The following is a 13,469-nucleotide window of genomic DNA, read 5'->3' as shown; positions in this document are numbered from 1 at the left end:
TATCACTAAAATCGCTTGCTGCAAGAATTTCCTCTAAATCCTTATCGCTTAATTTTTTTTTGGAACTTAAAATATCTTTCGCACTCATTTTCGCTGGAAAAAATGCACATTTATAAGGAAAAAAATATAACTCTAATTATACTCACGTTTCCGCCAATCATACGTCAAAAATACGTGTTGTGATTTATAGGTAAACGCCAACGATACGTAAAATTTACGTGTGGATTTTCACTCCTAGCACTATAACACACTAAAACCGACTGATGTGATGCCGCATTCGGCGGCACTTATGGGTCTAAGGAGTGGGGAAAGCACTGGCGGGCGCTCGTCCCGCGGAAACAGATATCTAGGTTGTAATAGTTAGGAATTTAAAAGACATACGTAAATTTTACGTGTGTTGGCGTTCTAGGGTTAAAACTGCAAAATCCAAGAAATATTTGGATCTGATTAAGAATAAGTAAAGCCTTCTCACCAGCTTCCTCACAGGTCATTGTAGCCTTAGAAATCATATGATGAGAATGGGCATATCACAGCTTATCACTGACGAATGTAGATTCTTTGGGGAAGAGGGGGAAACTTCTGTTCACCTGCTTACAGAACGCCCTGCCGTTGCAGGCCTGCGCAAGAAATGTCTTGAACGAGATAATTGCTCATGACGACTTATCCTACTTGAAGCCCTCTCAGATATTGGAGTTCATTGGATCTCTGAAACTGGAAGGCGAGCTGTAGAAGACGCGGTTGTGAGAACAGCTCTGACGGGGGCACAAAAGACCTTAAGGTCGCAGTGAATATAAGCCCCCTTACCAAACTATAACTGGCCTAGTCAACCTCATTCAATCAACCAGTAATGGGATGAAACACGAAAAACACTTCTGCTGAATTGCTGAACACAGTGTGCAGCTCTAAACTGACTTTAGATTACTAGTGTAAAGGGCAATAAAACGCGTTTAATTACTTTAATATTTCTATTGAAAAGTTCCAGTGTGAATTAAATGGACGTGACATTTGAAGCTTAACCAAAATAAAAAATATTAATTTATAAACAATCTGATATAAATTTCACTATCAGAAATAAATTCTTATTTACATTGTAAATAACCATCTATAATAAATATGTATGGAGTACGAAAGTAAAAAAAATAACTCATTGCTATGCACCCAAAAGAAGCTCACTGCTTCTATTTAGTTTTTTGTTTTAACCTCAGAGTCTTATTTGTGTTCTGATCAACTTCGGGTAAGTCAGATTCATCATGGTTCTTCTTATCTGAAAACGAGGTCAAGTAAATGAAGTCCAATAGACTGTTCAAGGATCTTTCTTACTTTTTTTTGACTTCTCCTTCTTCGATTTTGACTTAGGTGTAGGTAGGTATGCAACATCCTCTTTAGACCTGGAGATTTCGTCAGAGATCAAATTGAAAATGAGATATCTGAAAATAAAAAACATTTCAATATCAATTCAACGAATTGAAGGTTTCTTAATCAATTGATAAGCATAACTGGATATTTTGCTTTCTACAAAGAAATACAGAGGGATCAAAAAGTAACACATAAAGTTCATATCTTCAGTATTTACTATTTGATAGAAAAGTACTAGAACAGATCAATTTTTATTTCAAATTATGCAGCTTTCAGTGCATAATCAAGGAGTTCCATTCGATTGTATTATAACGATAGAATTATTACAGAATGGTATCAAAAACCCATGTCATCAGGACATATCCTAAACTTCATCAACACAAGTAAAAACAATTAAAACAAAGTGGTCCGCCCCCAATATCTACAAAATAATTTACATAGACTTCACAACTTGTGGATTTGCATCTCATATCCAAGGAGATTATTGAATAGATAAGGACATATCACTGAACCTGATGCAGGTAAAGTGCAAGCAATACCTCTAAGCATTAGCTTAGAGTGAGACAGTCGCTGAAGAAAGATTCCACTCTTTACCGTACTACCTGGTCATCAGACCTTCCATTAAAAAAATCTTTAATAAACGTGTTAGTGATGACGATAGGTTGTTTGTGGCAAAACGCATGCCTTGTTCCCTAAGCAGAATTGTTTAAAAAAAAAAGAAATAACTCCTTCACTAAACAAATCGAGAGCGGTATATACGATGAATTGTGCATATCTCGATAATAATTATATAGAACAAATGGGTAGATATTTTAGAACAAGGATAAAAGAACACATTAGGAACTACAATATGTCAAGACAGACAACCAGTTTGTCCAGACATATTTTTGAAACAGAACATAGTATGAATTCTTCGGAAGCAAAAATTTTGAGAACAATGCCTGATAAGTTAGGTTAAATTGAGTTAGTCAATATCTAAACCATTCAATAAAGAAAAAAAACAATCAATATTTTTGTTTCATTTTTCATTTGCCACAAACTTATTCCTTTTTAGGATAATAACAGTATTGTTGAAGAAAATGAAATTTATCAATTCGTACTGACCTTGCAGAAAATTCCATATGTATGAAATAAATCATATAAAAATCACAAATTTAATGATTGATAATGAATAGGATCACTTTGAATATGAAAAATAGACCACTGTTATTTCATAGTTTCAAGACTTCACTTCTATAAGTCTTCGATGACTTCTCACATTTTTTCATTTGATTTTAGCATATAGTGAAAAATGTAATTCATAAAACTTACAATTGTAGCAGAAGAATTCCTCCAAGCATTGAAAGACGTATAACTGGGATATTATAGTAACCATCCTGAATATTCAATTCCTTCTGCTCTGACAATGCTAACCCATACCAAAGTGTGAAAACTGAGATCACAATAGATCCCAACCTAGCAATGAACCTCAAAGCTGTAGCTACAAGGGTACTTGCTGAAAAAACAAAAATAAAAATTTCATTTCGAAAGAGGAAACAACAATGCTTCAAAACCAAAATGCACTTTAAACTATCAGCATTAAATCAACAGGATCCTAGACCTGAACCAGGAATAAATAGAAAACTTCACTATAGTGCTCAAGATTTTATTGCAAATATTTTTTCTTGGGTACAATTAGGGATAAAATCTATCTGTACAAATCTTAACCTTTTAGCAAACTTGTAATTCGAATTTTGAAATTTTTAGGAAAATAAAACACATGATAAAAAGTTATGATTTCAAGGTAAGTTTAGGTTAGATTAGTTTAGGATAGGTAAGAATATTTTGCATTTTTATTTTATGTATTTTATGTATATTTGTATTTTGATGAATCTTTGAGAAAACATAACTCTCAAATAAACACTTTGCTAAGATTGAAGCTGTCAATGGATTAACATAAACATAACTGAGCATGATTATTTTAAAGCACTCAAAATACCATCAAAATTTTGGTATTAATTCAAAGTTAGCTTACCTTTAGTGAGTTTTTCATCTTTGTCAACAGTTTGAATTAGTTGGGATACATGGAAAATAAGTTCAGAAATATGGTGAAGAACTAGAAGGCAAACTAGTAAACGATTGAACCTGAAAAAATTAGCAATAATGAGAAAACATTAAAAAAACTATCATGTGTGATTAGGATTTGGGCCAGTGGCGATCGGTGAGCATTTTTTTCTGCAGATTCTTTCATTGACGCTGTTAGTTAAGCTATCACACGCACAGATATCCAAGTTCAATTACCTCATAAAGTATGGAATAGAAACCAGAACTAAACCAGCCACACTATAAGCTGCCTTTCCAAGATACTCCTCCCTCTTAACTCTCTGGAAGTAAAGCTCAGGCAATTCATGTAGACTGTACGCTAGCTGAATAATGAAGTACAATTTGGTAACAAAAATCATGGGTGCCGGATATTCACTCCACAATCTCGAAATTTCAGGTAGGAAGCGCTCTTTCATGATGATATCGAATCCCCATAGTACTGATAACAAGTAGAAAACAGCGAGTTGTCCACTATTATTGAAAACTGCTAATTTCGACTTGGAAAGATGCAGCTTCTTCGAAATTTTCTGTAAAAAAACAATAAGAGCTTAAATACGTGGTGTTTCAAGTAGAGAATACATGAAAACTATACAGAGTGTAAATGAATAGTTGTGAAAAAGTTTAAAGGGTGAAAAGGGAGGAAAAAATTGAAAACTGGTTTTCAGGTGTCAAATTAAGGGAGCAGAGGTTGCGTAAAAGAAAATTATAGGGAGAACCCATAGTACTTTTTGTTTAGGAATCACCCCTTTAAATTTTTTCGCAACCGAAACGGCAAATTTTGTCATTATGGAATACAACTAGAGATGAAATTTTGCCGGCAAAAATTTCTTTGTAATTGTAATTTGAAAGTTTGTTGATTGGCAATTTCGCGAATGACATTTGTATCGCTTTGGACGAGAATGGGTCAATTTAAATTTCGAGTAAAACACATTTGAACTTTTTTCGCTCTAGAAAATCATTAACGTCTAGCTCACGACAAGAACTATATAATTCAAGTTTCAGCTTGTCAAATGTGTTTTGAAGTGAATGTCCTGATATCTGGGTGATCCATAATAGGTAAAAGAAAACACTATACCAGATAAATTACTTAGGTGATATTTAATCTCTCAACATGTTTCGAGCTCAATAAAGCTCATCTTCAGGAGTAATCACGTAAGTGAAGATCAAAATCTTCAAACACCATTCACCGAAAATCGCTCAGAGTCATGTAGATGATGATCTAAAATGATTCCTCCCGGAAATTTATTCACAATTTACAATTATAAATGTTTATACATTTATATATATTAGTTCGTGCACTAAACTGCCTTTTAAATAACAATTTCCGGGAGGAATCATTTTAGATCATCTACATGACTGAGCGATTTTTGGTGAATTGTGTTTGTAGATTTTGATCTTCACTTACGTGATTACTCCTGAAGATGAGCTTTATTGAGCTCGAAACATGTTGAGAGATTGAATATCACCTAAATAATTTATCTGGTATAGTGTTTTCTTTTACCTATTATGTCAAATGTGGGTTACTTTTTACTCCTATTGAATATTTTAAATCAGCCTTGTAGAAAATAGTATATTCACTTGAAAAAAATTGTAGATCTTTTAGAAATTTGGTTAGAACTCAACGAATATGCTACAAATCGATGTCTTCGCTACTACAAAATTTGAGCTTTTTTGAAGTTGTCTACAGTTCTTCCCCAGAATGAGGAGTATTGCGAAATGCATCAAAGAAGCAGCGGAGGAAGCGATTAGAAAGCGTAAAATTAATGTAAACGCGACAAACCACACCAAAACATGGTTTTGTCAAGAGGTAAAAGAACTCTCTGAATCAAAACGGAAATGTTACCTAACATACAAAAGCCCACCGTCGGAATGAACTCACGCAGAATATGTCCAAGTAAGAAACAGAGTAAACGCAAGAATAAGATCAATCAACATTGGGCTAATTTTACTAGCGACATGGATCACGACCTGTATGGCGCCCAAAGGAAAGTATGGAAAATGCTTCGGAACAGAAAAAACAAGTTAACGAGTTCGTGCAGACCAAAGGAGTACCAATAGAGACATGGCAACAGCATTATAAAGAGCTTTACGATGTTGAGGAATTGCCGAATATAAACGAATACGAAACAGATATAAGTGGTACTGTCACTGATGAAGAGGTAGAAGCAAAACTCAAGAAATTGAAAAACAGAAAATCACCCGGACCGGACGGCATCCCAACGAGCTTTTAAAATATAGAGGCCCCGAACTTGCAAGGAAACTATCGCAACTATTTAACAAAATCTTAAACAAAACGGAAACACCAGACGAATGGCATAACAGCATCACCATACCTGTATTTAAGAAAGGACTAAAAACCTGCCCATAAAACTATAGAGGAATAACTCTCTTGAATACAGTAATGAAACTTTTCACGAATATTCTCAAGGACAAACTGGGAACGCAAATTAGGAATGCTGAAGAACAACAGGGCTTCACAAAGGGACGGTCAATAACAGACGCAGTGTCTAATAATAAAATAAAATATTAAATAAAACAAATAAAAGAAAAGGCTACAGAGTACAATATGCCAGCGTATATCTGCTTCATTGACCTAACAAAGGCGTATGATAGGGTACGGTTGAGAGACATTCTACAAATATTAATGGAAAATAAGGCACCACCAAACATAACGAAGATAATCCATAACCTAAATAACAATAACGTAACAGAGGTCAAGGTAGGAGATCATTTGACTGAAAATATCCCAACACCGGGAAGAATTAGACAGGGTAACAGTCCCTTTTTGTTTAATCTCCTCATGGATAAAATTATAAACGAAGTAACATGTCTCAACCTCGGATACAGACTGGGCAACAAAAGAGTTGGTATGGTGTGCTACGCCGATGATGCAGCAATTATTGCCGAACCAGAAAACGGCCTACAGAGACAACTCTTTCAGTTCTTCCTAGTAAGCCGCCAACTCAATATGAACATTTCTATCAGCAAAACCAAATGTATGACAATCGCGAAGGATCCGCTCAGATGTAAGCTGGTGGTGGAGAACAATCCCATAGAACAGGTGATGCAATTCAGATATCTGGGCATAGATTTTGGGGTGTTTTCTTATATCCGAATACAATTGACCCTTTATCAAACTCTGGGAAATGATTGGGTGTATCCTTTTGCCGTATTTTCTTCCGCTTATGGAGCTCAAAGACGCACACTGTTGCTAACTCGTCAAAGTCCATATTGCAACTGCATGTCGGCGTCTACCTAGAGACCAAACTATTCGGCTGCGTATGTGTGCGCACTCGAAACGCCTGCAATCAAACTGTTGAGCAACTATCGCGAAACTGAAAAGTTGCATGTCTTCGACAGGCCTAATTGTAAATATATTATGGACCCGTTGTCAATCGCGCGGCTCTAGCATTACGACTGCAGCGGCCGAAGCGGCTCTGGCTTCACGACTGCCCAAAGAGCAGTCCAGTCGCCGCGGTTTGTATGAACTATTCTAATGAATTTTTTTCAGCCGTTGAATTCAAAAATTAACTGAATGTGTCTTGAGGTTTGTCAATGGTCAGAATATGATTAGATTACAGAACTTGCTCCATTGATTGATTGAGTATGTGTTGCAATTTGTCAAAAGAGTTTTAGGGAACATTAGTTTTCGAAATTAGATTCTTCCTATTAATTTTTGCCCAGTTGTCATGAATCAGCGCAGGAATTACCAGGGAGGCTGAAACATATATACACCAAACTGTAGACTGGTTTAAGGATTATTGTCCCTCATCTCCATCATCAGTGTAACACATCTCAACCGGAGCATAGTGTATTTGAGCGAGAATGGGGGCTGACCATGAGGGATATTTCACAATCCTCATCACGACACGCCGCCTGTCTGATTCATGACTAGCATGCATTAATATTAGAGCGACAATTCTGAATTGTCATTCCGTTTTAGATATTTCCGTGGTGCCCGTGACACTTGCCGGCGGAGTACTGTGTGCTCCGTGGTACAGGTCGATTAAATTTCGTTCATTCACGTGTTTCATGACGTAATTTTGTTTTATCCTTATTCGGAGCAGGTTTTTAAATCCGATTATAACAGGAAAAACGACATTCTCTGTTCGAAATTGAATAAAACATTTTAGTTTTTCATGGAGAGCATGCCGACATCGATGGTGAGTAAATCAACATAACGATGCCGACTGAATGAAGCAGAGGACCTTTTGTTGAAAACCAGCAGCGGCATCGAAGTATTAAATAAATCGATCCGACACCTGGCGTTCAACGTCCTAAGCTTTCTCCTACTCAAAGGCAAAGATTATAGAGTAGAAAGATAGGAAACGCCCTCGTATCGATAGTGCTAAAAACCGACTACATTTTGGCCTGTGAAAACACATAAGACAATGAGATGGCGCTGAAAACGTATTGTCAATACAGGAAAACTGTTTAATAACAGTTTTCTGTTTTATAATTGAGGGGCGCGAAATTCGAATTCTTTTCCTTGTAATGAATTTCAATATTGACCTTGTTGATTCCAGAAAACAAACTTCCTGAGCGACAAAACAAAAGGATGGTGTTGTTTTGTGACCAGGATGTTTGTTTTCATCTGAACATTGTTTGGAATCAATTGGTATCAGTGAATTACGCTGTTGGATGTGATAAATTTTTATTTGCAATCTATAAAAAATTTACAAAAATTTGAAATTATAAACAACGAAAAGTGCTTTGACTAGGACACAAGAGTATGGCTATCTGCTATAGGCACGGCAGAGGTGTTTTTTCTGTGAAAACGTTTTGAATTAATGAACTTAGTTGAATTTGTACAATTTATATCAGAAATTTATATAAACCAATATTCAATTTATCGTCATAGGATACACATTTTCGTTACTTACATATTATTTACAAAATTTTCAGAACCACAAATGAAAAAAACTTTACGGAGGTATACAAGACCTGTATTCAAGCCCATCAGTATAATTTCTTCATGCTTTTTTATGATTTCTTCATGGTATGGTCTTTTTAATATACAAATTGATTAATGAATGAACAAAACACTCACAGAAGGTTTCATAAAACTTTGACTTTCCAAACAACAATTTGACAGTCACCCGATTCCCAAATCGAAATCCATAAAACTTTTGCATTTCTGAATACATATATTGAAGGCAATTGAGAATCTTTGAATGGACGTATAAAAGTCATAATTTCCCCTAAGTGGGCCCTTCATGCAAGGTATGCTTCCTGCATACAACAATTTACGTGGATGAACAGTTCTCAATCGACTTGCAGTAAAATGTTCATTGCACATGGTGTAGTCATGTAGTGTTTGCAGGCCTTTACGCCCTGAAAATTTTATCCACTTCGAAGCACTGAAAAAAAATCAATGAATGACCTAGTCATATGTTACGAGTTTTAATACTTACATTCCCACGTTCCTTAGTAAAATTCATCTTATTTGATTCACAGTTGTTCACCATACAATAATTTTCGAATATTTTGAGGTTTTCGCCAAGAAATTAGACAAAATTTCAATAATCAGCAACTCTGAACGAGCTTGATAAACAAAAGGCGATACGAGAATCAAAACATTCAAAACCTTTTTGATCAAAATGGCCATTTCACAAAATTTCATGTCCATCGATTTAATATTTTAACCAGTCTAAGGGCCTTAAAAACACATTTGAAACTACATTTGAAACGACTCAAAATCACAGTAACATGAACCTAACCCTCATCGGCCCTGTCAAAATCAGCTGATCCGAAATGTCCAATTACGTTCTAGCTAAGGAAGACATTTAATAACCATATAGATGAAGATCAATTTTTTGAAAGAACGTTATTCACTGATTTATAGAGTATAGATATACAGGGTGAGTCGGCAGGAACGGACCAAACTCCAGGTGTGTATTATACACGTAAAAATAATTTCAAAAAACCCATATGTTCTTATACGATTCCAATTTGTTTTCAAGATATGGCGTGATTAAAATGTTTCAAATATTTGGACGAAGAGTTTCCAGGAGTACTGATTGGTCGAGGTGGTCCAATTAGTTGGCCTCCAAGATCTCCAGACCTCACACCACTGGTCGTGGGGCTGGCTTAAAAATAAAGTTTACAAAGTCGACACCCGAGAGGCCCTAATTCGACGCGTTAGAAATGCGGCAGTGCATTTATCACTTGAAAAAGCAACAAGAGCCCTTCGCAGACGAAGTATAATGTGTTTAAAGGTTAATGGCGGTATTTTTGAACATTTGTTGAAACAGCGCTATGATTGAAATCATGTTAATGTTTTGAAAACAAATGAGAATCGTACAAGAACATATGGGTTTTTTGAAATTATTTTTACGGTTTTAATACACACCTGGAGTTAGGTCCTTTCCTCCCGACTCACCCTGTATATAGATGAATTTTTTGAATGTTGATTTTAAATTTTCTCTGGATAATTACGAATGATATGGGTCTAAATAAATATGTTATATTCATATATTCAAATTGAAGCATTCGGAAAATATTATAAATGTTTTTCGGAATATTGTTTAGTGCTAGAAAAAATTTGCATTCGAAAATACCGAATTTCGAATGAAAAAAACGTAGAAATTGTATGTTTTTCCCATAACCAGAACTTTGCCTCATAATTCCGAACCTAGAAGAGAGAACATTTTATTGGTTTGTCAGTGAATTCTCCGTAAAAAAACGCCTGTAGAAGGCTCAAGTTAAGATCTGTAACTTCAGAGACAAAAAAATTATGGGACCTTTTTGAAATTGTCAAATCAATTTTTGCTAGTAACTCAAAAACAAAGGATCATAGGAGGCTATGGTTTCCACCATTCTTTTTTTCTCTGGAAAAGAGCTGGGAAACGTGGAATCTATTTTGCCCGAGATCACCTCACGGGACATCGAATTTTTGACACCCTGTACTTGGATAGAGGGAACAAAATTCGATGGGATTGAATGGTAGATTTTTAACTGTGTAAGAGATAGGGAAAAATGCATGGCACCTTTCCGACCTCTCGATTTTCAAAAGATGAATAATAGCCAAAGCTGCATCCCTCTATTTTCCTTTGTTTTCAAGTGGTAAGTGAAAACTTATTTTGATTACTAATTTCGTAAGCAGAAACTGAGGAAAATCAGCTGATTTAGACGTTTTGGAATTCACTATCTGTGAGCGAACCGCTGCATATCAAGAAACCCGAAAAATACCAAACGAAAGGAGCGTGCCAGCAAATATTTTCGAACCGGGAGCCAGATCAGAAACGCCTAAAAACACCAGGAATTAACGTGAAACTAACTATAAAAGCAGATCACATAAAATTTTCATTTTACAAGAATTTTAATGAAATATTAATAATCGTCCACTATATACAATGTAATATAATTTTTGAAATTAAATTTAAAATTTCGATCTAAGTAGACAGGAATGTTTCTTATATAAAAATAAAGATCAGATACTGAACATGGTTTCTTATCAGACCTGCTGAACTAAACACACTATGAAACAGCCTTTCTGTTAGCACTCTGAATAATGGTGTGACTAGATTGTAACTTTGGTTGATATTAATATCGAAGATGTTATCCATATGAATTTCTTTATTTTCATGTCTTCATTGAATTAATTTGAATTCCTCCTTATTAATTAGGATATATTTATTTCAATGTAAAGATAGTTTGACAGTAACAACAATGTTCTATTCAATTCATGGACTCATTTCAAATCTGAAGCACTTGCCAGTTATTGCCAATATATATGTCCCGTTCTTTCAATGGAAAAAATAAATTTTTATTTTGCTATACATATACCTTTGATCTTAGACCTTCTCTTTATAGAATAGATGAAATTTAAAGTCACATTCATGATGTTCTATTTCATCACATAGGTATTTTATTGAATAATTAAAATGTGGAGGAAGTTCTAACAGTATAAAGTACTTACGTCTAATACATATTCCTGAAATATCGCATGAACAACTACAACAATCAAGCTGTAGAAGAAAACAGCTGCCCAATCTTTGATACCAGGAGCATATAAGAGAACTTCTTCTGCAGTTTCTGGGTATGTAGTATTGTGTTGAAGAGCGATGAAAATCGAAGCAAACGGCGATGTTACCTAAAAAATTATTCTTCTGAATTTGTATTTTTCAATAGGTTGGTAACATATGGATCAGGGATACCCTACACAAATAGCAAAGTTAAAAAGTTTTGGATTTGATTTGGGCAAAATTAGGAGATATCATTCATCATCATTAGTAATGTTCACATACCTTTATCATAATTCCAACAACAAATATCATAGCCACACAGGATACAATATCGGCATGATTTTGAATTATAAATTCATGACTTAAAATCGGTGGATTTTTGTTGGTTTTTCGCAGCCCCTTCACCATTTTGGAATAAATGAGTTAAATATTTATCTAATAAGAATTACAGTGCACTATTTGCTAACGAATTATTAAGGAATTCAGTTCACCACATATCGGGAATCACCGTTAACAGTTAACAGGTCAACGACAAGAGAAGGGACTGAATGGAGAAGGCATAAATGATGACGACTGCTTTGCCATGCCACAGTTCAGAAACGTCAAAACAAGATCGTTCTGACGTGCCACTACCACTTCTGTCGACGTTCCACATCTACATTCCACATCGCAGACACAGAGCAGAGCATAAATATATCACAGAACCAGAACCAGAGACAAATTCTGACAGAACAAAGATTTGTCACAGAAATGAGTAAACTGACGTGGATACATAGAACACCACAAAGATTATAAAGTATACTAGTATACACAAATAACATGGAAATTAGGTGACTAGAACGAGCGAGGTAAACGAACGGTACGAAAATCGAAATATAATCAAAACGGCCAGGAAATGTCAAATGGCCCTTGAATAAATATTTTAACCAGTCTTAGTATTTTAATACACAACTGAACCACCAGGCGGCGCTCACGCAAGTGTAGTCGCTTCGTTTCCCATCTTCCTATTCTATAATCTTTGCTCTGCAGGGTTCAAGATATCTCCCCCTATATTGATCTAACACGCTCGAGTAAATCCCGAATTTTCCTCTTGGGCTCCTCAACTATATCAAACAAATCAAGACAGGAGACAATGTATGTAACCTCAAAGAGTCATAAGGAAGTGCTGACAGATTCAGGCTGTGGTCCGTATATACACTTTGGTTTCTTCTGGTTAGTAATAGTCTAAGATCCGACTGCAGAATTACTACGTTCATTACGTACACAGACAAACACACATTTTCACATACGTTTATGGATAGGGGAGTACACTGATAACACCGCAGCCTGTCAAAAGTGGCCGCAAGTAATTTTAATTAAATTAATGTTAATCAATATTCCAAGAGAAATTTCGTTCACTCCGTTTTGAAATAAAATGTCATCCACATCGTAGCAATGCATGTAAAGAATACTAAAATCCGTAGCTGCCGTTGCACACTCGGCCGCAACTACCTCGCAGCCAGGTGTAAGCAGGTAACATTTCGATGTATTTCTACGTTCATGACGTACACGGATATTTTTGATATCAAATTAAAGCTAATTTTTTTTGAATAGGATGATGTATGGCTGCCTGTGAAAAAATAGCCGCAAGTTAGATCTGCCATCTGTTAAAATAGCGAGATATCCGAAATCAAGTAAGAGAGAGTTAGACTCATTTCGCACCATTGGGTTTTTACCCGATGCTCCGAATTATATCTACTGATATAATGGGATCTTTCACAAGTGTTCCGGTTTAGTTTAGTTTCGCACTGGAGTTTTCCAGTGCAATCCGGTTGTTTACCGAGAGCCCGCCGTATGGATAAAACCCGATGATTAATTTTTCATTCGGTTGTTTTCCGGTAAAAACTCGACGGTAAAAACCCGTGGTGTGAAAGGAGTCTTAGGGTTCTCAACAGTGCAGCTGAATTATTCTTATATTATAACCACGTGTTAGAGCTCGTTGTACACAACGCTGTTGATATTATTTATGTATTAACACTATTAACCCTTCGTCGGGCGCTAGAAGAATATTGGGATTTCGGGCGC

The 13,469-nt window shown here is 35.6% G+C and overlaps 1 protein-coding gene across 1 annotated transcript; it reads right to left on the bottom strand.

Moving 5' to 3' along the window:
- Nucleotides 1-951: 951 nt before the first annotated feature.
- Nucleotides 952-12,066, bottom strand: LOC123317250 (translocating chain-associated membrane protein 1). The gene is made up of 7 exons (XM_044903687.1): nucleotides 11,688-12,066; nucleotides 11,360-11,533; nucleotides 3,637-3,965; nucleotides 3,371-3,480; nucleotides 2,668-2,851; nucleotides 1,321-1,427; nucleotides 952-1,264 (listed from the first exon to the last, which is right to left on the bottom strand). Exons 1-7 carry the CDS (start codon nucleotides 11,811-11,813, stop codon nucleotides 1,179-1,181), a joined length of 1,116 nt encoding a protein of 371 aa, XP_044759622.1. The 5' UTR covers nucleotides 11,814-12,066; the 3' UTR covers nucleotides 952-1,178.
- Nucleotides 12,067-13,469: the final 1,403 nt, after the last annotated feature.

Source organism: Coccinella septempunctata, chromosome 1 (genome assembly GCF_907165205.1).
Source record: "Coccinella septempunctata chromosome 1, icCocSept1.1, whole genome shotgun sequence".
Classification (NCBI taxonomy): Eukaryota; Metazoa; Arthropoda; class Insecta; order Coleoptera; family Coccinellidae; genus Coccinella; species Coccinella septempunctata.
This window is presented reverse-complemented; position numbering and strand designations above follow the sequence as displayed.